A 26,156-nucleotide genomic window follows, 5' to 3' on the forward strand; every position below is an offset into this window, starting at 1 on the left:
TTATTTTACCATTTAATTTAACGTGAAATAGCTGAAAGTACCTACACATACTTCCATGGATGATGATTGATGAGTTTGTAGTTTGTAGGTAGATTACGGTAGGTAGGTACCTAACATTCTTCAAGGGCCATCAGTCCTATCGCTGGGCTACGAAATAGGCAAATAGGTAGGTACATACCTAGATGTGTGAAATTTTCTGAATAACCTGTAAATCATGTTTTCATTGTTACAGGTCAGAATTGATTAATACCTAGTATCACATTGTTGATAGGTATGAGATTGTGACATCCACTCAAAAAATAGCAAAAATATTCACCTTGTCAATATGAAGGCCAAATCTGATCTCAAAAGCGCCAGGGAAATGAACAATGAAGAAAGAAAATCAATTGCATTTCCATTTCAAACAGCCAAAACATTGGTGAAAATGTCAGTAAATGAACTGAATGAGGAACAAGGCACAAGCCATAGCCAAGAGAACGATTCTGTGAAAATATTTCCTTTCCAAACAGCAGGAAGTGTAATTTCTCAACTAATGAAGAGGTGTTCTGAGATCGTCGAAAATGATCAAGGTTCAGATAGGAATGTTGTGATCAAGAGAACAATTCTGAGAAAATATTTCCATTCCAAACAGCAGGAAGTGTAATTTCTCAACTAATGAAGAGGTGTTCTGAGATCGTCGAAAATGATCAAGGTTCAGATAGGAATGTTGACTTCAATATCGATGATATTCCATTCAGTGAAGAACAACTGGAAGAATTTGGAGGGCGTTCGAGCATAATGATCGGTTTTCAGTCAGCAAAGCAATACCAGAACGAGCCATTCAATACTAATTCTATCGCTTTACCAAATAATCAAGTGGAATTGGAACAGTCGTCAGAAAACAACATACCGTCTAGCACAGAAAAGTTTGAAGAACCAAGGGAGGTCTTGGAAGATATTAACAAAATTTTGTCCAAATATGACGATTCTAACATAACCAAAGGTCCTAAGAAGAAAGTTGTTTTCAGCAGAAAAAGTAATTTGAGATCGAAAGGCGATTTAAATGGTGCAAGTTCTGAGACCACAACGAAAACACAGCTCAATTCCTCAATCAAGGACTCGGGGGCATAATACAATTGTTCCCACAATGGATTGGGCCCTTGACAAGAGCAGCCTAGATTACCCCTTAGATCTCCATTCATTATGTGGCAACATTCTCAACTAGTTTGGACAAAAATCTATACCTCTGCTGGAATTGAAAACATGTCCTCCTGTTTACCAGGTGATCATCTTGACCACTAAACCACTGAGGCAGGTAAGTATTACTTTGGGAATCTTACTTTGAACTTGGAGTATCTTAACTGAAACAGTTGTTGATTTTCAGATCCTCCTCACATAATTTTCACAGTAGAAATAATTTATTACACTAGTAAAGTAGAAGATTGATCCCTGTGGTTTGAAGAGTTGATTGCATTCCGTATTATGATATGGCACAGTTTGTCTTCTCGTGAACATTGTTCCCATTTGATTTCTCTATTTCTACTAGAACCATATGAAATATTTCTGATACACCCTGAAAAGAGACAATGGAAAAAGTTGTATTAGAGGAAATAATGGACTAAGGTGTATAAGAAGAACAAACTCAGCAGGAGAGACCTTAGCAGTTACAGTCTCTCTATCAAATCTCATGGGAAAAAAAACTGCTAAGGCTTTTGTTGACTGCATTGTTTGTACTATTACTGCTGGCAGTCACTTCTTAACCATGGGTCTAGAAGTCAATGTTGAAAATACAGGGTGACCCAGAGTTACCTGACGGTTTTGATTTGCCCATAACTTTCTTATAACTTGTCGTAGCTTGTTGAAATGAACATCACCTATGACACATGGAATTTCAAAGCAAAACCAAAAAGAATAAACCGCTCAGTGAAGAAAACAAAAGTGGACTCTAGAAAAAAGGCAAATGTACCTAAAGATGACAAGTATCATCCACAACTTGACACGTTTGAGAAACTAAACACCCCTAGTGAGTCATTTGAAGCCTCAAGTAAATATAATAAAATAGACACATTTAATTATGAAGACAAAGAACCAAACAGTGAGGGTTTCAATATGTCTAATGCTGTTGATATTTCTAGAAATGAGGATGTTCTCATTGTGGCCGAAACTTTTGACAAGTTGCTGGAAAATATCAAGAAAGAACCTGTTGATGAATTGAACGAAACTCGTCAAATGGATAACTCTATTAACATGGATTTCAACGAGATACCAACCAATGTAGAAACAACTTCCATGTCGACTAAAATAAACGAAATATTTGTTGATACTCTCAGAATACTGGGTGGTGAAACTGACGACACGATGGAATCAGATGTTTATATCCCTCAAAATGAATGCTCTTACTATGAAAACACTGGAGAACTGAACACTGATCAATATGCTGCGAATACTGGGGAAAGCAATTTAGAATTCAATTCTCAGGAAATGAAGCTGATCTATAATATTCTAGATACTCAGACCACTAAACAAACTATGGACGAAAACAACAATAATCCTGAAGATATCAACAATAATATAGGCTCGGTATTGGACAGAAATTTAAACTTAGCTCAGAATCAACAAAAAATTGAGAGATGTAATAACAGCTTTGTACAGATTGTACCAGATATTGACATAGAAAGGATATACCAGCTTGGAGACCAAATAGTTCCTATTTGTCCTCCGTACAGTTGGAAATAGTGGGCTCGGTATTGGACAGAAATTTAAACTTAGCTCAGAATCAACAAAAAATTGAGAGATGTAATAACAGCTTCGATCAGATTGTACCAGATATTGACATAGAAAGGATATACCAGCTTGGAGACCAAATAGTTCCTATTTGTCCTCCGTACAGTTGGAAATAGTAAACCAACTAAGAGCTAAGGGTTACGCTAAGAGGGGTTACCTATTTAGAAACCTATTTGGTGAATCAATTTAGTGAATCAACTAACGGCCAGTACCGGATTCCTAATCTACCCAAGGCCGAAGTTCAGACCGAACTAGAACCAGCCTAGAACCAAGGCCCAAGGGTCACTTATAACGTCATTCGAGGAACATCATTCGAGGTCTTCCATATTTATTTTACAGAGGAAGAACTCAAAATGTGTTCCTGTACTACACAGGATTAGCAGATGAGGATGGAGAATTCACAATGTTAAGGGTTACGCTAAGAAGGGTTACCTATTTAGAAACAGTGAATTAACTAACGGCCAGTACCGGATTCCTAATCTACCAAAGGCCGAAGTTCAGACCGAACTAGAACCAGCCTAGAACCAAGGCCCAAGGGTCACTTATAACGTCATTCGAGGAACACGACATAGTTAGGGGGCTTTTAATTTTCAACAATAATATATTATTGTTGAACTTGGTACTTGAGCACAAGTGGTAAGGTACTTAGTGTATTAGAAGGGTATAGCTAGGGTACCATATCATTATAATTTACGATGACAAATAAAATTCAGTCAAGTAGAAAATGAACCTTGTTTTTCTTTTGCTTTCTCGGTATAATTATTGTTGAACTTGGTACTTGAGCACAAGTGGTAAGGTACTTTGTGTATTAGAAGGGTATAGCTAGGGTACCATATCATTATGATTTATGATGACATCAAATAAAATTCAGTCAAGTAGAAAATGAACCTTGTTTTTCTTTTGCTTTCTCGTATTTTAGGTCCACCTATCAAAGTACCCAAGCGTCAACAATAAATATTATTGTTGAACTTGGTACTTGAGCACAAGTGGTAAGGTACTTAGTGTATTAGAAGGGTATAGATAGGGTACCATATCATTATAATTTACGATGACAAATAAAATTCAGTCAAGTAGAAAATGAACCTTGTTTTTCTTTTGCTTTCTCGTATTTTAGGTCCACCTATCAAAGTACCCAAGCGTTTACCAGATGTGGTAAGTGCTTGCACGCGAGTTGGTCAAAAACTGTTGGTCAATTTGAACGAGACAAGACCTTTACTATTTCAAGTAAGTATAGAGCAAAAGCAATAAGATAATCTTGCAAAATTAACATAGCGCATAAATATTACCATTAACGTATGTACCTATTTGCCAAATACATAGACATAGACTAGGTGTAGAATAGAATATACCTTGTTTATCCTGCTGGGATAGGACTGAAAAGTCCCTTTTCCCCCGCAGTCTAACCAAGGTATTTTGACATACTTAAATTATCATGGGGAGTAGGTACCTAGTATTTTTTATTTCTAGGGAATGCAATCCAGTTAAAAATAGAAAGTACAAAAAAAAAGGAGGCAAAGGCCTTGGGCAGAACGCTATAATTTTACTTTGTATACGTATTAAAAATATTAAAACATCACGAAAGCTAGGTACTTGGGGGGTATTATTATTATTTTCATAATTATTTTGTTTACTTATATTAAATCCTCTCAGACCAAAGCGGCAGCTGACTATTGGGATGCGGCCACCTTCACCAATTTCATCCGAATGAAGCATCAACTGGAATATGGAGAATATGTACATCCAGAGATGAGCACTACCATTGAGGAAGAATTCCAGGTATATCTCAATGGACTTGAAGCCGATGTGGACTCCTTTGCGAGGTATCTGGAAACGCGAATTTTGTGCGAAAAATACATGTGAGTATTTATTTATCATTATTATTTAAAGAGATTTGGTAGAGGAAACTATAACTGCTAAGGTCTTATCGTCCCGAAATCTAAGAGAGAACGAAGACAGGATAGGAAAAAGCCAGCCGTTCCGAGAACGAACATTATTCCATCAGGATGAAATCCGCACCCGTCGGGAATCGAATCCGCGGCCTAGCACTTACAAGGCAGACGCGCTACCAACCAAGCTAACTAGGCTGGCATGTAAGTACATTATTTAAGTCACTGAGCCTAGTTAGCTTGGAAAGTAGCGCGTCTGCCTTGTAAGCCCTAAGTCGTGGGTTCGATTCCAGCCCGGGGAGAAATTTGTCCTAAACCGATAAGGTTTGTTCGCTGTGCATTCAACGTGCTATTCATCCCGCTGAACTTACGAAGGTCGAGTTTTACCACCGTGGATTGATTCAGGATTGAGTTCAATCCGAGGTTGACCTGGGTATTAAGTAGATATGAGGGGCCAAGAGGTAAAACGGACTAACCCACACTAACTTCATTTTGAGATAATTGGAGTCAAAGTCTAGGAGTGGCACTTGAGTGTTGTGATTTGTGTTTAGCCCACCTTACCATCTTCATAACTTTGTAACTACAGCTGATATCGTTATAATTCATCTACCAGCAGATAGAGGGCGTTTCGGGCTGTGGGTTAGTCCAAAAAACTAAAAAAAATCCAAAAATGTGGGTTAGTCCGGTTTACCTCTTGGCCCCTCATATTATAGGGAAATCCTCGTTTCATCTCAATCCCGAGTTGGTAAACCCCAGCATTAATAATACCGACAAATAATAAAAGGCCCGGTTTAGGCAATCTGAAATTTTTAAAAATGAACCAATCAGATTGTTTAATCCAAGAGGTTAACTTAAACCGAGTTTAAACTGACTTTGTGGCCCCTTGGCCTGAGTAGCTCCTTCTCATGTTGGTTTCATTTCAGCCTATGTCAATGGGAAGAGGATTTGGTTAGAACTTCCGGTAACATACTCCAATGGTTGGACGACTGTCTGGATATGTAGGTATTAGAATAAAGAACAACAAACCTGGTTATCAGAAAATGTGAAAGGGTTAGTGAGTGATTTTATACTCGCATCATTGTAGGTATTAGAATAAAGAACAACAAACCTGGTTATCAGAAAATGTGAAAGGGTTAGTGAGTGATTTTATACTCGCATTAATTTTCAAGTGTTCATAGTAAGACAGGTAATTGATAGTCTGACACTTTCCATTCAAATATTGTTTCTCAAGAATCATTGTCATTCACGATATGTTTATCATCATAGTTTTTTCAAATAAGTCTTCCTGATAAGGGATTGCACACAGGTATTGCGCGATATGATTAATTTACTTTTTTTAGTTGTTTGAAAGGGTTGAGTTACCTACTATCTACTCCGTTGGCTTTGTCTCGTCAACTTTTCGAATTTTTAGTGTCTAGTGGTGTAAAGACTGATGAGTGAGTTATAATAAAGAGCTACTCTTTTCACTGGACTACTCAGTCAATCAGATCCTAAAAACATGTAACTCACGTTTCAACTCCCTGTAACGATAGGAAGTTAGGATCTGAGGCCAGCCACTCAAAATCAGGTAGACTTGACAGGTGCACCTGATCAGGTCTACCTGATACATAGTTACTTACTTTCCGTGTCCGGTGGCTGCCCTGTGTTCGGCCGGTCGAAAACGGAGAACGTACCTGATAGTGAGTGTCTGGCCTAAATCATTGACTGAGTGGTATACTGAAAAGAGTAGTTCTTTTTACCTGGATTTTTATAGGGTAAGTGTACCATTTATTCGCCCACCTAAAAAACGTACCATTTATTGGCCCACCTGCCCACATTTATTTTTCTAATTTTTGTTTTTATGACTACAGTTTTGGTATACCACTGGTTCGATAGATCGATAGCAGTCTTTAAGCCCTTTCTTTTGATGAAATTGGATCTTGAAAAAGTTCGTCGAGTTCAGACTTATGTGGCGGTAGACCCACAGGTGGGCCAATAAATGGTACGTTTTTTAGGCGGGCGAATAAATGGTACACTTACCCTATCTCACTCACTGTTTACACATCTCTAGTGTCCCGTAATTTCTTCGATTGAGTCTCTTCTCGTGTTAAAATGAGATTCATCCTTAGTGAGGTGCACCTGTCAAGTCTACCTGATTGTGAGTGGTTGGCTTCAGATCCTAACTTCCTATCGTTACAGGGAGTTGAAACGTGAGTTACATGTTTTTAGGATCTGATTGACTGAGTAGTCCAGTGAAAAGAGTAGCTCTTTATTATAACTCACTCATCAGTCTTTACACCACTAGACACTAAAAATTCGAAAAGTTGACGAGACAAAGCCAACGGAGTAGATAGTAGGTAACTCAACCCTTTCAAACAACTAAAAAAAGTAAATTAATCATATCGCGCAATACCTGTGTGCAATCCCTTATCAGGAAGACTTATTTGAAAAAACTATGATGATAAACATATCGTGAATGACAATGATTCTTGAGAAACAATATTTGAATGGAAAGTGTCAGACTATCAATTACCTGTCTTACTATGAACACTTGAAAATTAATGCGAGTATAAAATCACTCACTAACCCTTTCACATTTTCTGATAACCAGGTTTGTTGTTCTTTCTTTAGTGTTTCGCACATCGAAGCGTTTACCCCTTCATGTGAGTTTAATTACAGTTAGTTGTAAAGTAACTTCCCGAGATCAAGAGGCTGTTGAATACCTATCTTAGAATATAAGCTGCTTACAAAGATAATAAAGAGTATTACCGAAACATGTGGATGCATCAATTACCTACTTTTATTTTTATTAGGTACATAGGTAATTACGGACCTACAAATACCCATTTTGTGTATGACAATGTTGGTACACTCTAATAAAATAAATAATATGTATCGATAGAAAAAATAAAAAATCCTATTTCCGCTAATTTATTAAAACTTAATGTGAAACATAACATTAATTTTTTATTTTAAAGGGATTTTCATTTTATTCTAGATATTTAGTTAATGATTCTACCACAAGAATCATCCACATGAATAATTATGTTGAATTGTACCTACTGGGGTAGGAAAACGTGCGGCCGCTATATTTTGTTTTTATGACTACAATTTTGATATACCACTGGTTCGATAGATCGATAGCAGTCTTTAAGCCCTTTCTTTTGATGAAATTGGATCTTGAAAAAGTTCGTCGAGTTCAGACTTATGTGGCGTAGACCCACAGGTGGGCCAATAAATGGTACGTTTTTTAGGCGGGCGAATAAATGGTACACTTACCCTATCTCACTCACTGTTTACACATCTCTAGTGTCCCGTAATTTCTTCGATTGAGTCTCTTCTCGTGTTAAAATGAGATTCATCCTTAGTATTTTGATCCTGTTTAGTAGTCACATACTGTTATGTGCTGGAGTACCAGGATGGGCTGTGCTAGTAGCAGGATCCCAGAAGTGGACTCGATACAGACATCAGGTAAGCTTCGTTAGACCTTTTTTTGTGAGAGCCATTTAACGGCTTCGATTCTATCAGGGTTTTCTGCCTCGCTATTTTGCTGGCCGTTGAAATGCTACTATTTTTTTTAAAGAGGTTTGACAGAGGGAACTGTAACTGCTATGGTCTTATCGTCCGGAAATCGAAGAGCGAACGAAGACAGAATTGGAGAAAGCCAGCCGTTCCGAGAACGAACATTATACCATCAGGATAAAATCCGCCCCGGGCGGGAATCGAACCCGCGGCCTAGCGCTTATGCACCATCCCCAGTTATATGGACAAATACAGGCAGGTCAGATGAAACTCAGGGCATTCCTCAAATACAATACGACCAAGCTTGGGACAGAAGCAGGAGATGACGACGAAGAAGGCTTGAATATTTTCGGTGAAGTAAGTAAAGTATTCAAAGACAATAAAGTAAAGTTTTTGACATACTGTAAGTCCACTACTGCAAATTATTCAGTAAGTTCAGTCATGATGAGAAGCAGACTACGGGATGGGCATGCTATGACACAAACCTGTGAAAGTCCAATGTATGTTTCATACGTGTAGCTATAAAATAAGAAAGACGTTGGAACACCCATCTGGCAAAAATTCTAGACAGTGAAATTTGAACTATGTATGATGACATTGCCAACCATACTCAGTGAGTAGTGTTTATGATCATTTCGTTATAGCCAAGTGATAAGCATCAGGATAGTTAGGACTATATTACACTTAGGCAAATATTTGTTTGGGCAAACACTAGCAAACACAGTGAGCAAAATTTTGCCAAATATTTTTTAGGTTATTACACTATTTTCTATACTTTTCCAAACAAATTTGAGCAAATATTTGCTCACTGAGCAAACAGTGTAATCCTAGCTTGGTAATCCTATAATGGTAGGTACTGTAGGTAGTTTTGGGGTGAGTGTTAAAAATCTAAATGTACAGATTCCTCAGAAAAAAAATAAAATAAAATAATAATAATAATAAGTTGGGATGCAGTATAGGTTGTTACTCTTCTAGGTTCCAGCCACAAACGGCGTTTCTGAACTTCAGTGATATGTCAGGAACTAGTGCATTGGACGTCGAGTGGTGGAACTACAGCAGCTGTCTAGATCTAAACTAGTCTAGAGGAAGGTTAAATACTACAAATGATTTTGTTTCACAGGAACCCGAGACCAAATGTGATCATCAGTGAGCCAAACGGACCAAATGTGTACCATGATATCGACATTGACTACAGGGGAACGGTAAGGATTTTATCATATAGGTACTCGTCAGGACTGTAGTCTGTACCTACCCAAGTAGTAAGACTTGGTTTCCTTTAAAAAGATTTTTTCATCGATTGAAAGCCTTGGGGCGAAGCTGTACCTTGAATTGATGGAATCTTTTGCCTCGTGTCCATCTTTTCTTTTACAGGAAGTTAACAAGGAGAATCTGTTCAAAGTTCTTCTAGGTGATACGTCAACTGGAAGCAAAGTCGTCAAAGGGTAAGATTTGACTGAACAGTTCTCTCCCTTATCACCTTACAGATATAGGTACGAGCACAACTTCATACATAAATAGAGTATCCATTCGACCTTGTCTTGGTCTAAAGATGTCTTCACACAGGCGACCGACAGGCGGCATTTGCCTAACTTCAGGAGAAATCTTGCGGGTTAGCCCCACGAGTACAACTTCATACATAAATAGAGTATCCATTCGCCCTTGTCTTGGTCTAAAGATGTCTTCACACAGGCGACCGACAGGCGGCATTTGCCTAACTTCAGGAGAAATCTTGCGGGTTAGCCCCAAAATCCCGCAAGTCTTAAAACAATATTTCCTGACATTCCCTATTAAATTTATTGATTTGTTTCATAGAAGTTTAACGCCACTTTATAACTGCTAAGATTTTTAGTGATGGTTTCTTCAAATTAAAATATTAAATTTAATTGATCCCAAGGGCAAGGAAAACCTAGACCCTTGACAAATGGAGTGTGTCTGAAAGCATCTGATGTGTTCCAGTCATTTCGACCCCCATTTAACTCGACAGTTTTGCATTTGGTTTAGATGTTTGTTGAATGATTGTTCCGCTTTAACTCGCGATTGCCCTTAAATTAAAATAATTAATTGATCCCAAGGGCAAGGAAAACTTAGACCCTTGACAAATAATGGAGTGTGTCTGAAAGCATCTGATGTGTTCCAATCATTTCGACCCCCATTTAACTCGACAGTTTTGCATTTGGTTTAGATGTTTGTTGAATGATTGTTCCGCTTTAACTCGCGATTGCCCTGTCCGATTTTGATGAAATTTGGTACATGAGTCAATAAGATCAAGGCACATCGATCCTTGAATTTTTGGGGTCCCAGAACTGAGTGGGTCTATTTTTGGTCTGCAAAAGAGTCTGAGTGAGGTCTACAGTTCACAGAACTACTATTAGTTAGTGACGTGACATCTTCCCTTCAAACTTTTGAAATAAAAAAGCAACAAATCTTTGAAAATTAGTAATATTTCTGAACATTCATTAGCTGTCATAAGGCCTGTTAGACCTTCTGTAAACTTTGACCTGTGCCGTAGAAATTAGAAATTATTGAAAGGTATTAGTCAAAAGTTTTCCTCGTGAACTTGAAATATTTTTCAGCCTTTGTATGGACCTGAGCTCACTCAACATGTTTGATTTTTTGAAGTCATTATTACACCTTTGAATTAGTCAAAAGTTTTCTTCGTGAACTTGAAATATTTTTCAGCCTTTGTATGGACCTGAGCTCACTCAACATGTTTGATTTTTTGAAGTCATTATTACACCTTTGACCTCCGCTAACTTTTATAAAATCCAGTTTGAGTGAATTGAAAAGAATAGGTACCTATTAATATTTCACTGAAAAAAGGTAAACTTGTTGATGGTAAAAAATGGATCATACGTGGAAGTTCAAGCATAAGGCATTACTTACAGGTTCACTGAGAAAAAAATTTATTTTACAGAGGAAGAACTCAAAATGTGTTCCTGTACTACACAGGATTAGCAGATGAGGATGGAGAATTCACAATGTCACATCTCTTCCCTATTTATTTTACAGAGGAAGAACTCAAAATGTGTTCCTGTACTACACAGGATTAGCAGATGAGGATGGAGAATTCACAATGTCACATCCTACTGAGGGCTACATTAAGAACACCGAATTCATAGAGGTGCTCAAACAAATGTCGCAAAAGAATCCTTTTTATAGAGTGAGTATGGAAATTGGACAGCAAAGGGATAGACAGCCTTTCAAACCGCCATCCTACTGAGGGCTACATTAAGAACACCGAATTCATAGCGGTGCTCAAACAAATGTCGCAAAAGAATCCTTTTTATAGAGTGAGTATGGAAATTGGACAGCAAAGGGATAGACAGCCTTTCAAACCGTCTAAGTTCATGGCGTTTCAAACGTTTAAGCTCTCTAAGCTCATGGTGTAGTTACAAACCTCAGTTTGTCCATTAGAGATAACAAAATTATATCGATTTTGAATGTCGAAATGAACAATCCAGATGTTCTTCACAGGGGAATAAATGACGAAGACAGATTTCTTTTCAAATCTGCCTTTTTTTTTCAGATGTTCATTGCATTTGAGTGCAGTCACTCCGGTATGATGTTTGAAGAAGAACTACCAACTAATATGAAAGGTAAGAACCATGGATTGAATCTGATCTACCAAAACGAATATGGATGGCTCTAGAATAGACTAGAACTGTTTGCTTGGGATGGTACAGTACTCACTTACTTTGAAATGATGGTTTTGGCTGTGATGTGCAACCAGTCACAGGCTGGCAGCTGCTTTAATTTGTTATTAATAATAAATAAATGTTTCTCTCAGTTCTTTAATTTCCGTGTCTGCTTTGACCACCTTTCGGTGTGGTGACCACTCACCATCTCAGTGATCACCTTTATTTCCTCGTTATATTCTAAGTATCTAAGTAATCGCCTTTATTTCCTCAGTGATCACCATTATTTCCTCGTTATATTCTAAGTATCCCAGTAATTGCATTTATTTCCTCGTTATATTTCCAGTTAATGCCTTTATTTCCTCGTTCTATTTCTAGTGATCACCTTTATTCCCCCGTTAGTATGGTTACATATGTTAGTACGCTTAAGGGCGGCCACTCACGCTCCAACAGTCGTACAGATCTAGTGATCACCTTTATGTCCTCCTTATAGGTATGTAGTTCAAGTGATTGCCTTTATATCCTCAGTGAATACCATTATTTCCTCGTTATATTCCAAGTATCTAAGTAATTGCCATTATTTCCTCGTTATATTTCCAGTGATCGCTATGACAGCAGGGGCTACAGATGAAGACACGTATGGAGTATTCTGTGATGACCCCATCGTTATATTTCCAGTTAATGTCTTTATTTCCTCGTTCTATTTTTTGTGATCACCTTTATTCCCACGTTAGTATGGTTACATATATTAGTACGCTTAAGGGCGGCCAATCACGCTCTAACAGTCGTACAGATCTAGTGATCACCTTTAAGTCCTCCTTATAGGTATGTAGTTCAAGTGATTGCCTTTATATCCTCAGTGAATACCATTATTTCCTTGTTATATTCTAAGTATCTTTGCCATTATTTCCTCGTTATACTTCCAGTGATCGCTATGACAGCAGGGGCTACAGATGAAGACACGTATGGAGTATTCTGTGATGACCCCAAATATAAAACCTGCCTGGCCGGACTGTTCAGCTATTACTTCAGTCACTTCTTGAAGGAGGTAGGGACAGTTCAGACTTTCACAGTATAGGTACAAATACATATACGAGTATTTTCGAGTCCACTTTTACAGTTGAAAGGTGTTAGCCCTTTTCTTTTCCCTTGCCTTGTAGTAATGCTACGCTTTGCCATGGTAGGGTATAGCAAAAAAAAAGCCTTTTCTTTGTCCTAAAATAGAAATAACATCAGTGCTTAGTTATATTGCTCAAACAGGACTAAAGAGCCTCTTTACCCTAGCAGTAGGTTCTGATAATCTATTATTTATATAACTATCAATATTGAGGATAAAATTCCACATCTCGGCTGGGATTAAACTCACGTCCTCCGAGGCAAAATAGTCAGTTTCACATACGAAATACCCCAATTTAGAATTGGTGGTTGATCTTTAACCATTTTTTTTTTTAATTTATTTAGGTGCGCCAACACATTTTTAACTTGAACAATCTTCTTTTATGCCATTAACATTTAAACAATCTTCTTTCATGCTATTAACACTATGCCTTTCCCCACATTTTCTCGCAGAATGACTTGACCAAATCATCAATATTTGATCTGTACAACTATGTGCGTCGGTCCACTAAGATGCACCATCCAAAACAGTCAGTTTCACATACGAAATACCCCAATTTAGAATTGGTGGTTGATCTTTAACCATTTTTTTAAATTTATTTAGGTGCGTCAACACATTTTTAACTTAAACAATCTTCTTTTATGCCATTAACATTTAAACAATCTTCTTTCATGCTATTAACACTATGCCTTTCCCCCACATTTTCTCGCAGAATGACTTGACCAAATCATCAATATTTGATCTGTACAACTATGTGCGTCGGTCTACTAAGAAGCACCATCCCCAGTTATATGGACAAATACAGGCAGGTCAGATGAAACTCAGGGCATTCCTCAAATACAATACGACCAAGCTTGGGATATTTTTAGTGACGGGGATTTCATTCTCCATTAGCTGACAAGCGCAAAGTCAGCAGCACGTGTTTGCTCAGCCGGTCACCCATCCAGATACCAACCACACGTAACGTTGCTTAACAGCTATCCGTGAGGAACTAGTGCATTCAACGTGATATTGTCGCTGATTAACTACGTGATATCACGATATTTTCGGTGATGTAAGTAAAGTATTTAAAGACAATAAAGTAAAGTTTTTGACATACTGTAAGTCCACTACTGCAAATTATTCAGTAAGTTCAGTCATGATGAGAAGCAGACTACGGGATGGGCATGCTATGACACAAACCTGTGAAGTCCAATGTATGTTTCATAGCTATAAAATAAGAAAGACGTTGGAACACCCATCTGGCAAAAATTCTAGACAGTGAAATTTGAACTGTGAAGTTAATCCGCGGGGGCGTTATATTTCCAGTGATCGCTATGACAGCAGGGGCTACAGATGAAGACACGTATGGAGTATTCTGTGATGACCCCGTTATAAGTTATAACAGGATTTAACAAAAATTATTCTAACGTCTTATGACTGATACGATTTCATTCTTCGTTTACAGATTTCTCATCCAGATGAAATTGCCCATATTAGGCTGTACCTATGTTAACAGGATTTAACAAAAATTATTCTAACGTCTTATGACTGATACGATTTCATTCTTCGTTTACAGATTTCTCATCCAGATGAAATTGATTACTTGGAGTAAGAGTACTTACAACTTCTTGAAGTGTTGGCAACTTTGACCGTCTAGTCTGGAAACAGAACTAAAGAAGACTTTGGCAACATTATTTGCTACTCAAGAAGTCTTTGGCAACATTATTTACTATTGTATAACTAGCGAACAACCATATAATCTGAGTTACAATGTTCGATCCCAACTTACTCTACCTCCAATATGTTGATCTTTTAGCCACAGCTGAAATGTATGTATCACCGTATAACTACCCATTACCTCACAGGCCCACAGAATAAGATCCATGGTTTTAGCTAATTTTATTACTTACTAATTTTTCACCATGATAAAAATAAGAAAATGGTAAGAGTCCGTGTAGCATTTTTACCGTTCCAAAATGGCACAAACGTGATTTATGTTTTTCCATCAGTCTATTCTTTCAACCTCGTATTGTGGTTTTCATTCGGGAAAAATAGTACGTAAATATAAGCTATATGTTCTCTATCTCGTATTATTTATAGATGATAGAGATACCCTCTAATACCCTCTTCAGAAATAAGTCATACTCGTAGATATTATGTACGTACATGAAGTTTTAAGAAACTCAGGAGGTAAGTAGTAAGTAGGTACTTTACATTTTTTTTTTTTTTCAGAATTGTAGTTGGCTATATACAATTTAGACAGAAGTTCAGATGACATTTATGCAATTTGCAATACAATTTTGCATTAACACCCATACAAGAGTACAGCATTTTTTTCCACGATTTTTCATATGAAAGTTTTCTTTTACAAAATTACATGTCATGGATGCCACCCTGAAAATTCCAGGGGGAGTGAAATTTCAAACCCGACCCAGTATATGAAAATGATGAACCAAGGCAAATGCAAGGGATAGAGGGAACACATCATGAAATATGAAAACCATTTGTTTTGTTTATCAGCGGAGTACAGAGATGAAACCTACTTTATATTCTATCTATTTCGAACATTTTTTCTTCTTTTTTATGTGTAATAAAAATAAACTCTCTGCGGTTTGTCGTGAATTTCGCTGTATTTCCCCCCCCTTTGTCTGTACGTATCTTTTGAGTGATTTGACGTTTTTCATTCGTACAGTGTACAGCGTAGGCTGAATCCTTTACTTCACCTTTTGTTTTGGTTCGGATGAACATGATTGTATGATGACATTGCCAACCATACTCAGTGAGTAGTGTTTATGATCATTTCGTTTTACCCAAGTGATAAGCATCAGGATAGTTACGTTTTGATGGGATCTAATAATGGTAGTACCTACTGTAGGTAGTTTTGGGGTGAGTGTTAAAAATCTAAATGTACCGATTCCTCAGAAAAAAATAATAATAATAATAAGTTGGGATGCAGTATAAGTGGTTACTCTTCTAGGTTCCAGCCACAAACGGCGTTTCTGAACTTCAGTGATATGTCAGGAACTGGTGCATTGAACGTCGAGTAGTGAAATCACTGCAGCTGTCTAGATCTAGACTAGTCTAGGGGAAGGTTAAATACTACAAATGATTTTGTTTCACAGGAACCCGAGACCAAATGTGATCATCAGTGAGCCAAACGGACCAAATGTGTACGAGTACTCTACTTTAGGTATCTATCTTTCTTATGAAGAAACAATATTAGATAAAAGGTAATTTTCTAGTAGGTACCAAATATGTAGTCAAGATGAATAGACAAGTAGGGTTATATGTCTAATAGGACACTAACTTGTTTAATTGTCGAACTTCTGTACCTGGTGCCTACCGATGGTGATGTATTCGATATTTTTCTTTAATTCTAATTCAAACTTTTCTTTTGAATTTCAGGAGTTCACAGAAAACGACCACAAAAACGTATTCATGCTGAAATTGCTACTTATCTTCCCCTAGCTGAAATGTATGTATGACCGTATAACTACCCATTACCTCACAGGCCCACAGAATAAGATCCATGGTTTTAGCTCATTTTATTACTCATTAATTTTTCACCATGATAAAAATAAGAAAAATGGTAAGAATCCGTGTAGCATTTTTACCGTTCCAAAATGGCACAAACGAGATTTATGTTTTTCCATCAGTCTATTCTTTCCACCTCGTATTGTGGTTTTCATTCGGGAAAAATAGTATGTAAATATAAGCTATATGTTCTCTATCTCGTATTATTTATAGATGATAGAGATACCCTCTAATACCATCTTCAGAAATAAGTCATACTTGTATAGATATTATGTACGTACATGAAGTTTTAAGAAACTCAGGAGGTAAGTAGTAAGTAGCAGAAATTCAGGTGACATTTATGCAATTTGCAATACAATTTTGCATTAACACCCATACAAGAGTACAGCATTTTTTCCCACAATTTTTCATATGAAAGTTTTCTTTTACAAAATTGCATGTCATGACTGCCACCCTGAAAATTCCAGGGGGAGTGAAATTTCAAACCCGACCCAGTATATGAAAATGATGAACCAAGGCAAATGCAAGGGATAGAGGGAACACATCATGAAATATGAAAACCATTTGTTTTGTTTATCAGCGGAGTACAGAGATGAAACCTACTTTATATTCTATCTATTTCGAACATTTTTTCTTCTTTTTTATGTGTAATAAAAATAAACTCTCTGCGGTTTGTCGTGAATTTCGCTGTATTTCCCCCCCCTTTGTCTGTACGTATCTTTTGAGTGATTTGACGTTTTTCATTCGTACAGTGTACAGCGTAGGCTGAATCCTTTACTTCACCTTTTGTTTTGGTTCGGTTGAACATGAAAATTACGAAATGCTATACAAAAAGGTGAATGTAAATTGTACAATAATACAATATACCTAGGTATATTTTAGTTATTCTTACATCTAGGTAGGTACTTACGTATACAGGTTGATGGATATCTATTCATACCATTCTAACTCCATCAGATAAGTAGATACAAGGTCTAAATGTGGCTAATCGTGAGACATACAAGCGAATGAACATGAAAATTACGAAATGCTATACAAAAAGGTGAATGTAAATTGTACAATATACCTAGGTATATTTTAGTTATTCTTACATCTAGGTAGGTACTTACGTATACAGATTGATGGATATCTATTCATACCATTCTAACTCCATCAGATAAGTAGATACAAGGTCTAAATGTGGCTAATCGTGAGACATACAAGCGATGTAGGTAAATAGGAATTCCACTGAAAATGGTCGACATAACACAAAGAAATGAGTTATTTTACTGTAATATTAAAATGGAGATTAGAAAAACAAGAAGTCAAATAAGAGTCAAAATGCTGCCATCATAATATTACGGGTAGGTATATTTTGTGGAATAAATTTCCTTTCCAAGACTGACAAGGTTAAATAGGTATCAAAGCAAAATCGGGGTCACATAGCATAGAGGTATATTTGTCACATGACAAAATGCACTGCAAAGCTCTTAGGCCTGACTGACATTTCAGGATAACAAATTTCAACGTTTACATGTATAGGACTAATGACAACATTTAGGTACGCTAAAAAGTTTCCATTTTATAAATAGCGCTCTTTTTGACGTGTTCAGAATATCATTCATCATATGTGTCTAAATTATCTGAAAGGTTAAAAAAGCCATACATTAAAAATATTTTAATATTTCAAAGTACAAAAAAAACTAGCTTGGGTAGGTATAATAAAATAAAATTCCTAAACGAAACTTTTTACGTCGTTGAATTCGGGGCATTTTGGGGTAAGTTTGGTAACGTTTGGAGTAACTTAGCTCGAAGCCTCGAAGCTAGTTTAAACCCAACTTGAAATTATTCACAAATAAAATAAATTTCGTTTCCGGAAGCTATGTATGTGGAAGCCTACATTACCTTTTCTTTTTCAAACTTTTGAAATAAAAAAGCAACAAGTCTTTGAAGATTAGTAATATTTCTGAACATTCATTAGCTGTCATAAGGCCTGTTACACATTCTGTAAACTTTGACCTGTGCCGTAGAAATTAGAAATTATTGAAAGGTGTCAAAAGTTTTCCCCGTGAACTTGAAATATTTTTTAGCCTTTGTATGGACTTCCACTCAACATTTTTGATTTTTCCAAGTTACCATCACACCTTTGTTGCCTTCTCTAACTTTTATAAATTCCAGTTTGAGTGAATGGAAAAGAATAGGTAGGTATTAATATTCCACTGAAAAAAAAAAAAGGTAAACTTGTTGATGGTAAAAAATGGATCATACGTGGAAGTTCAAGCATAAGGCATTACTTACAGGTTCACTGAGAAAAAAATCTTCAACAAAAAACGTATTTCTCTTACCATGATATAACCGAACAACAAATGAGCTGTACTTTTTCTCCTATCCCTTTATCCCGAACATAACTTAACAAATGGAGTGAATATACTTTTTTTCAAAATTGAAAAAAAAAAAATATTTCACTTCGCCTGAATTTTGTTTATCAAGCTCAAAGCATAGAATGATCATCAATTTTTCCCCCTGGCTCCCCAATCTCATCTCTCCCTTCATTTAATCCTTCGCTATTAATAACAAATTCCTTCACCCATGATTGATTTCATTTTCAAAATTGAAAAAAATATTTCACTTCGCCTGAACTTTGTTTATCAAGCTCAAAGCATAGAATGATCATCAATTTTTTCCCCCTGGCTCCCCAATCTCATCTCTCCCTTCATTTAATCCTTCGCTATTAATAACAAATTCCTTCACCCATGATTGATTTCAAATTCAATTAATAATATTTTTTCCACAATGAAGGTAGAGGGGTTTTTTTATACCACCAGTGGCATTTTTGAAATATCCACTTCGAAATATATGAGGTTTGGGAAGAAAGCAGCATATTCTTATACCTATGTATACCACCAGTGGCATTTTTGAAATATCCACTTCGAAATATATGAGGTTTGGGAAGAAAGCAGCATATTCTTATACCTATGCCACATGCAATATGGTTAATAGATACTTATGCTATCTTCTGAGACTGAACGAATAGGGCATTTGACAAGTATCTACCTACCTACCTACCTAGTCTCAATGACAATAATATTTTCCTTTTTTAACTGCCACATGCAATATGGTTAATACTTATGCTACCTTCTGAGACTGAACGAATAGGGCATTTGACAAGTATCTACCTACCTACCTACCTAGTCTCAATGACAATAATATTTTCCTTTTTTAAAACATTATTTTGACTTCATAAATAACACTAAAACACAAACAATAGATTCCATATTTAAAGTTAAGCTACTTTATAAGTACAAGAAGTAATAATCATAATTGTATTTACAGGGTGATCTCTCACTAAAACATATTCAAACTAGAGTTATTTATACAGGGTGTTTCACTTAAATTTGTGCCATATGACGCCATCCTCCAAGCATCAATAAAATTAATCAATTTTTTCTCCCATCAGATCAGGATAACATTGAAATTAGTCTGTCTCCTCTGTCATACACAATAATAATCATAATAATTGTATTTACAGGGTGATCTCTCACTAAAACATATTCAAACTAGAGTTATTTATACAGGGTGTTTCGCTTAAATTTGTACCATATGACGTCATCCTCCAACCTCCAAGCATCAATAAAATTAATCAATTTTTTCTCCCATCAGATCAGGATAACATTGAAATTAGTCTGTCTCCTCTGTCATACACAAAAAGCCCAATCTGAGGCTTAGCTGTGGGGGTAGACGGCCCCAAAGGATATGTTAGGCTTGAACGAATCTACGAACCTGTGCCTTTGTACACAGTCCAGTAAGTATTTGTATTTAATCAATAAATATCAAGATTGGATCTATTTGTAAATGAAGAAGGGGAGAAAAATTAATTCTTCATGGAAAATAATTCTATTTTAACAGAAACACCCTGCACTTTTTCGATCGAATAAGTGAACAATGAACATTTCATATCTCCTAACATCCCACGAGAAATATGGAGTATTCCAATTTTTTAACTAACACCCACACGGGAGATAAATTTTAATTCAAGGAAATACCTTCCTTTTGTTCTTATTATTACATGGTTTTATTTCGAGGTCTTTGTTTGCATGTGTGCAAATTTGGGTCAAATCTTGGTAAGTAATTTTCGAGCCACTCTTACTGGGCTGATTGAATTTGAATGCGGGAGATAAATTTTAATTCAAGGAAATACCTTCCCTTTGTTCTTATTATTACATGGTTTTATTTTGAGGTCTTTGTTTGCATGTGTGCAAATTTGGGTCAAATCTTGGTAAGTAATTTTCGAGCCACTCTTACTGGGCTGATTGAATTTGAATTTTGGATGACTTGGGATATTCAGTTAAAAAATTCCAAAACATTCGTTATAACAGAACTTGACTTATGTCCTGAAATCCTTTGGGGGACGTAAGATCTTCTACTCAACGTTACTACGTAATAAAATCACTTTTTTTCTACCAGATCCCGAAATTTTCTTTACTTTTTTTTCATCAGTTTAGTCGTGATAGATCGTGAGATTCTGGCAATGTTTTGAACGGTCCGAAAAGTACCTACCTAGTTACTTCCTCAGATAAAACCTAATAGTCAGGAGAGGGAGTGACGTGATGCGAGTGAGTCCTGTGATGTCTCCGTTTGGAATGTTTAGGTTTGTCTCTCCAATGATGGCGGAAGATTTTCTCCTTCAAATGGGTGTCTCCACGGGAATGAAGGGATGTCTGGAAAAATCACGAGTCGCATTTGATTAGCAAAACTCAGGACCCTACAAAGGATATTTCTCACCCATTTTTCGATTTTGTAAATTTGGTCTGATTCCAATACTTTCTCATTACATAGAAGGTAGGTATAGGCTCCCTTTACAGCAAAACTCAGGACCCTACAAAGAATATTTCTCACCCATTTTTCGATTTTGTAAATTTGGTCTGATTCCAATACTTTCTCATTACATAGAAGGTAGGTATAGGCTCCCTTTACTTAATGTATCAGACTAAAAATATGCAACACTTTTCCAATAATTTTTGACTAAAATGATAGCAAAACTCAGGACCCTACAAAGGATACTTCTCACCCATTTTTCGATTTTGTAAATTTGGTCTGATTCCAATACTTTCTCATACATAGAAGGTAGGTATAGGCTCCCTTTACTTAATGTATCAGACTAAAAATATGCAACACTTTTCCAATAATTTTTGACTAAAATGATCAAGTAAACGGAAGATATGTAGCTACTTATCCATTTAGCCTAGTCAAATTGGCGCAGTCAAATACCGAATGGATCCCCCTAGACAAAGCGTACTATTCTCCCGTTTAATGCAAATAAGAATGTAATTTTGACATCTCCACCAATTTGGTATGTCTTTTCTCCCTTACATATCTCTTAACTAGCTGTCCCTTTTCTTCGGTGTGTCCGCTTCCTACTTCTCTAGTAACAAACGGGAGGTGTCATTTCATTATTATTTCACTGCCAGAAGGTAATTTCATAATAATAAAACTGTACCCTCCCTCTCCTCTTTCGCTTTTTTCTGTTTACAAAAAATAGTACGAGGTCAGCATATAAAAGATAGAAATAGAGGGGAAGAGGAAAATAGAATAATTTACACAATTTGTAGTAGATTTCTTACAGGGTGGTCAAATTCAAGCTTAAACAAGGGAATTTCTTAGAAGGTAGTCAAATTTAAGGCAAAATATGGGAATTTAACCCCACAGATGACAAATAATGGCTTTCCTCCAACTCTTTTTCTGTCGTTCCTGGGATTCGAAACGATCTCGGGCGTATGGGAGATGGGAGCCTAGTATCAGGTATTTTACTGAGTCCTCTACAGTTGACTGAACCACTAGTTTTACTTTCTATGATACTATACCTACTTAGAGTCCAATGTATGTTTCATACGTGTAGCTATAAAATAAGAAAGACGTTGGAACACCCATCTGGCAAAAATTCTAGACAGTGAAATTTGAACTGTGAAGTTAATCCGCGGGGGTTTACCTCATATCATTTCATAGACATCTGAAATCAGTACTTCGGGGCATGTTGCTTGTTGAAAAGTCACGTATGTCTTCATGCCTTAATGATAAATCATTCACTAAATTTTTCTAGTGACGGGGATTTCATTCTCCGTTAGGTGACAAGCGCAAAGTCAGCAGCACGTGTTTGCTCAGCCGGTCACCCATTCAGATATCAACCACACGTAACGTTGCTTAACAGCTATCCGTGAGGAACTAGTGCATTCAACGTGATATTGTCGCTGATTAACTACGTGATATCACGCATATAAAAACTGGTAAGGGTTGTAGAAACACGTCAGGTGTCAAAGGATGTATAAAAGGCATCTACAACTGCAAACCACATAACCCAAGATCGCACATTTCAATTTGCAAGCACACCTCACACAGCAATCACTTCGGAAAACTCCAAGGTCCAATAAAACTTTATGAGTTTCACACTATTCGTTTTCAATTTCGTTTATAAGGGTTGTAGAAACTTGTCAGGTGTCAAAGGATGTATGAAAAGCATCTACAACTGCAAACCACATAACCCAAGATCGCACATTTCAATTTGCGAGCACACCTCACACAGCAATCACTTCGGAAAACTCCAAGGTCCAATAAAACTTTATGAGTTTCACACTATTCGTTTTCAATTTCGTTTGAATCATTCAGAGTGAAATATGACAGAACCCCATAGGCTGTACCTATGTTATAAGTTATATATAACAGGATTTAACAAAAAATATTCTAACGTCTTATGACTGATACGATTTCATTCTTTGTTTACAGATTTCTCATCCAGATGAAATTGATTACTTGGAGTAAGAGTACTTACAACTTCTTGAAGTGTTGGCAATTTTGACCGTCTAGAGCATATTTTCACAGCTTGTTCGCAGTTTTTTCTTGTCGTAAAAAATTAAAATTATCCTTCATATACATATTTTGTAGATGACAAATCTATTTAAGGAAGAAAAGCTTCAACTAAATGGGTGTCTTACAGGGTGTTCGGAACTCGAATTGGGTACACTTTGAAATACGTACAATACATGTCTATAATGAAGAAAACACAACTCACAAAATCTTCATTTGTAAATTGAATTCCGATTAGCCTATAAGTAGAAAGAAGCTGAAAACTGGGTACAACTCACCTCACTTTCAGCTACTGATTCTTTCCGAACAGAATCTTCTCCACGTTGTAACACCTTCATGTGAGTTTCATGTGAATGATTCTGAATACTATTCTCATTACTTTTAGTTATTGTCTCGTTATGTTTCGGTGAGATTTCCGACACCACTATGAACGCCTTGGACAGGTTCTTGAACTTCTCTTTCGGATTCACTGTAACCCTGTGGTATGAAAAGTTGGGCCAGTTATCGTCCCGGGCCCCTGTATTGTCACCATTGTCTTTTTGTACATCGTTATGGTTTGTAACATTCGTCACCACAGTTCGCACCGTACTTGTGATGGTGTCTTACAGGGTGTTCGGAACTCAAATGGAGAACACTTCGAAATACAATACATGTGTATAACGAAGAAAAGTCTTATTTTTACCTCCGAACTAACGAAATCTTCATTTGTAAATTGAATTCCGATTACCCTATAAGTAGAAAGACGCTGAAAACTGGGTACAACTCACCTCACTTTCAGCTACTGATTCTTCCCGAACAGAATCTTCTTTACGTTGTAACACCTTCATATGAGTTTCATGTGAATGATTCTCAATACTATTCTCATTACTTTTAGTTATTGTCTCGTTATGTTTCGGTGAGATTTCCGACACCACAATGAACGCCTTGGACAGGTTCTTGAACTTCTCTTTTGGATTCACCGTAACCCTGTGGTATGAAAAGTTGGGCCAGTTATCATCCCGGGCCCCTGTATTGTCACCATTGTCTTTTTGTACATCGTTATGGTTTGTAACATTCGTCACCACAGTTCGCACCGTACTTGTGATGGCACTATTTAGAAAATGTACGAACTCGTATTTATTATTTACACCGTTATTTACATTATTTACACGGCTGGCTTTGCTAATATTAATATTTTCACGGTTTTCTTTTCTATTTACATTCGTCTTGCTTGCTTTACTAGCATCTTCATCGCTATTCAAACTATTTACATTATTATTTACAGATTTGTCTTCCTCATCCCACTGATATTCGGAAAAGTAATTTTCTTCGTCTTCATCATCTTCGTCACTCATTTCTTCATCGTAAATATTTTCAGCGTTCCAGAAAAGTTTTTCGTATTCGTTCTTGAAAATGTCCGGCCACGTTGGTTTTGAATTCGGGTTTTCCTTCTCATCATTGGTTTCTTTTTCGGTGACTTCCTTACGATCTTGGTTTATTTCATTTTCAGCTCTGGACTCATATAGTGTCGGGTTTGTAGTTGGAGTTTCATATCTAGTGGATGACTTGTCAGTTGTTGGGCATGGTGTGGTGGAGGTTGAAGATTTCGTCAGATGTTCTTTGAGGTTATCATTTGCCTTGTCATGACTCACGTTCGATTTTGTCTTGCTTTTACCCAACTGATCTGTAACAGAAGAAAAAGACTATTTTTGTGAGCATAAAAATGATATCATACGTTCTACACAAACTTTGGTAACGACTACCAAGGACCAACATAGTAATGAAGATGGTATACCAGCAAAAATGGCTGCTATTTTGACGTTGGATTTTGCCTTGCTTTTCCCCAACTGATCTGTAACAGAAGAAAAAGACCATTTTTGTGAGCATAAAAATGATTTCATACGTTCCACACAAATTTTGGTAACGACTACCAAGGACCAACATAGTAATGAAGATGGTATACCAGCAAAAATGGCTGCTATTTTCCGTCTATAGGTATACATTTTTTTTGTCATAGACAAAACCTTTGTCAACAAATAAATGTAGAGAGAGATAGGGGAGGGGGAAAGAGAGGGAGGAGGGGGAGGGAGAGGGGGAGAGAGAGACCAAAAGTTGTGTAATGACATTGGCCATGGAGGGATGACATGATTGGAAACTCTAGTTCACTCTCATGAAATCAAAACCCATCTCAAAGTCATGAAAGAGCCAATTTCCAACTAATTTGATATCGTACCCTTACGCTACATTCTATCTACATTATGTCCTCGACGTTTTGTGCAACACGCTGTTGCTTCCTCTGAAACTTTGAAAAGTTCCGAAGTCTTGGAGAAAAGTAGCCCAAAGAACAGTCTTCTTCTTCTTTTACTATGTCTTTTCCCACTCAAGTGGAGTCCTTTTGAATCAACCTCTTCCGTGCGCCTCAGTTTTGGGCGTGGCTGACTTCCAACTTCTTCTCTTTCAAATCCTTTCAACAGTAAGAACTAAAATTTAAATAGTTGGAGTAACTAAGGACTTTAGGGACATTCAATCCTAGAATCCTAGATCATTCGAAGAAGTTTATTCTTGAATCATTATTCAACCAAGAGATAGAATAATAGAAAAGAGCAAAGCTAGGTTCGTACTAAAGAAATTATTTGTGTCCAAACTTCCAAAGTAAGTACATATAGGTACATAGGTTTTGAAAGATTGAGAATGATTAATGTAGTTTACATTACCGTTCGTGGTTAGGAGAACATAAGTAATTTGATGTCGTACCCTTACGCTACATTCTATCTACATTATGTCCTCGACGTTTTGTGCAACACGCTGTTGCTTCCTCTTAAACTTTGAAAAGTTCCAAAGTCTTGGAGAAAAGTAGCACAAAGGACGGTAAGACCTAAAATTTAACTAATTAGAGAAACTGGGGAATTGAAAGATTTTTTG

General features: G+C 36.7%; 4 protein-coding genes and 5 long non-coding RNA genes across 9 annotated transcripts; 6 read left to right on the forward strand and 3 right to left on the reverse strand.

Moving 5' to 3' along the window:
- Positions 1 to 22: 22 nt before the first annotated feature.
- On the forward strand, positions 23 to 1,110 carry LOC113465390. The gene is made up of 3 exons (XM_026819887.1): positions 23 to 98; positions 233 to 569; positions 692 to 1,110. Exons 2-3 carry the CDS (start codon positions 326 to 328, stop codon positions 1,108 to 1,110), a joined length of 663 nt encoding a protein of 220 aa, XP_026675688.1. The 5' UTR covers positions 23 to 98; positions 233 to 325.
- Positions 1,111 to 3,840: 2,730 nt separating this feature from the next.
- LOC113465391 lies at positions 3,841 to 5,651 on the forward strand. Its single transcript, XM_026819888.1, has 3 exons — positions 3,841 to 3,987; positions 4,414 to 4,619; positions 5,573 to 5,651. Exons 1-3 carry the CDS (start codon positions 3,841 to 3,843, stop codon positions 5,649 to 5,651), a joined length of 432 nt encoding a protein of 143 aa, XP_026675689.1.
- Positions 5,652 to 5,976: 325 nt separating this feature from the next.
- Positions 5,977 to 8,100, forward strand: LOC113465395. The gene is made up of 2 exons (XR_003390126.1): positions 5,977 to 6,085; positions 7,939 to 8,100. It is a non-coding gene; the product is annotated as an uncharacterized LOC113465395 (long non-coding RNA).
- A 634-nt stretch (positions 8,101 to 8,734) lies between these two features.
- Positions 8,735 to 13,800, forward strand: LOC103524489 (hemoglobinase-like). Its single transcript, XM_026819889.1, has 7 exons — positions 8,735 to 8,763; positions 9,271 to 9,352; positions 9,522 to 9,592; positions 11,160 to 11,310; positions 11,677 to 11,746; positions 12,712 to 12,833; positions 13,615 to 13,800. Exons 1-7 carry the CDS (start codon positions 8,735 to 8,737, stop codon positions 13,798 to 13,800), a joined length of 711 nt encoding a protein of 236 aa, XP_026675690.1.
- LOC113465400 lies at positions 10,649 to 11,035 on the reverse strand. Its single transcript, XR_003390131.1, has 2 exons — positions 10,888 to 11,035; positions 10,649 to 10,781 (listed from the first exon to the last, which is right to left on the reverse strand). It is a non-coding gene; the product is annotated as an uncharacterized LOC113465400 (long non-coding RNA).
- A 2,556-nt stretch (positions 13,801 to 16,356) lies between the features above and the next one.
- LOC113465396 lies at positions 16,357 to 18,754 on the forward strand. The gene is made up of 2 exons (XR_003390127.1): positions 16,357 to 17,253; positions 17,461 to 18,754. It is a non-coding gene; the product is annotated as an uncharacterized LOC113465396 (long non-coding RNA).
- Positions 18,755 to 19,018: 264 nt separating this feature from the next.
- LOC113465401 lies at positions 19,019 to 19,428 on the forward strand. Its single transcript, XR_003390132.1, has 2 exons — positions 19,019 to 19,258; positions 19,341 to 19,428. It is a non-coding gene; the product is annotated as an uncharacterized LOC113465401 (long non-coding RNA).
- On the reverse strand, positions 19,294 to 19,883 carry LOC113465399. The gene is made up of 2 exons (XR_003390130.1): positions 19,586 to 19,883; positions 19,294 to 19,463 (listed from the first exon to the last, which is right to left on the reverse strand). It is a non-coding gene; the product is annotated as an uncharacterized LOC113465399 (long non-coding RNA).
- Positions 19,884 to 20,631: 748 nt separating this feature from the next.
- On the reverse strand, positions 20,632 to 25,380 carry LOC103524508 (putative uncharacterized protein DDB_G0272516). The gene is made up of 5 exons (XM_026819890.1): positions 25,365 to 25,380; positions 24,983 to 25,086; positions 24,317 to 24,937; positions 23,534 to 23,827; positions 20,632 to 21,115 (listed from the first exon to the last, which is right to left on the reverse strand). Exons 1-5 carry the CDS (start codon positions 25,378 to 25,380, stop codon positions 20,978 to 20,980), a joined length of 1,173 nt encoding a protein of 390 aa, XP_026675691.1. The 3' UTR covers positions 20,632 to 20,977.
- Between the last annotated feature and the right edge of the window lie 776 nt (positions 25,381 to 26,156).

This window comes from Diaphorina citri, unplaced genomic scaffold, assembly GCF_000475195.1.
Source record: "Diaphorina citri unplaced genomic scaffold, Diaci psyllid genome assembly version 1.1 scaffold101, whole genome shotgun sequence".
Classification (NCBI taxonomy): domain Eukaryota; kingdom Metazoa; phylum Arthropoda; class Insecta; order Hemiptera; family Psyllidae; genus Diaphorina; species Diaphorina citri.

Coding starts and splice junctions, on each gene's coding strand:
- LOC113465390 (XM_026819887.1), top strand. CDS start 326: ATGAAGGCCAAATCTGATCTCAAAAGCGCCAGGGAAATGAACAATGAA. Junction 570..691: donor GATCGTCGAAAATGATCAAG/GTTCAGATAGGA, acceptor AAAATGATCAAG/GTTCAGATAGGAATGTTGAC.
- LOC113465391 (XM_026819888.1), top strand. CDS start 3,841: ATGAACCTTGTTTTTCTTTTGCTTTCTCGTATTTTAGGTCCACCTATC. Junction 3,988..4,413: donor CAAGACCTTTACTATTTCAA/GTAAGTATAGAG, acceptor AAATCCTCTCAG/ACCAAAGCGGCAGCTGACTA. Junction 4,620..5,572: donor ATTTTGTGCGAAAAATACAT/GTGAGTATTTAT, acceptor GTTTCATTTCAG/CCTATGTCAATGGGAAGAGG.
- LOC103524489 (XM_026819889.1), top strand. CDS start 8,735: ATGTATGATGACATTGCCAACCATACTCA. Junction 11,747..12,711: donor ACTACCAACTAATATGAAAG/GTAAGAACCATG, acceptor TTATACTTCCAG/TGATCGCTATGACAGCAGGG. Junction 12,834..13,614: donor TCAGTCACTTCTTGAAGGAG/GTAGGGACAGTT, acceptor ATTTTCTCGCAG/AATGACTTGACCAAATCATC.
- LOC103524508 (XM_026819890.1), bottom strand. Junction 24,938..24,982: donor CCTTGGTAGTCGTTACCAAA/GTTTGTGTAGAA, acceptor TCACAAAAATAG/TCTTTTTCTTCTGTTACAGA. Junction 21,116..23,533: donor AATCAGTAGCTGAAAGTGAG/GTGAGTTGTACC, acceptor TGATTTTTCCAG/ACATCCCTTCATTCCCGTGG.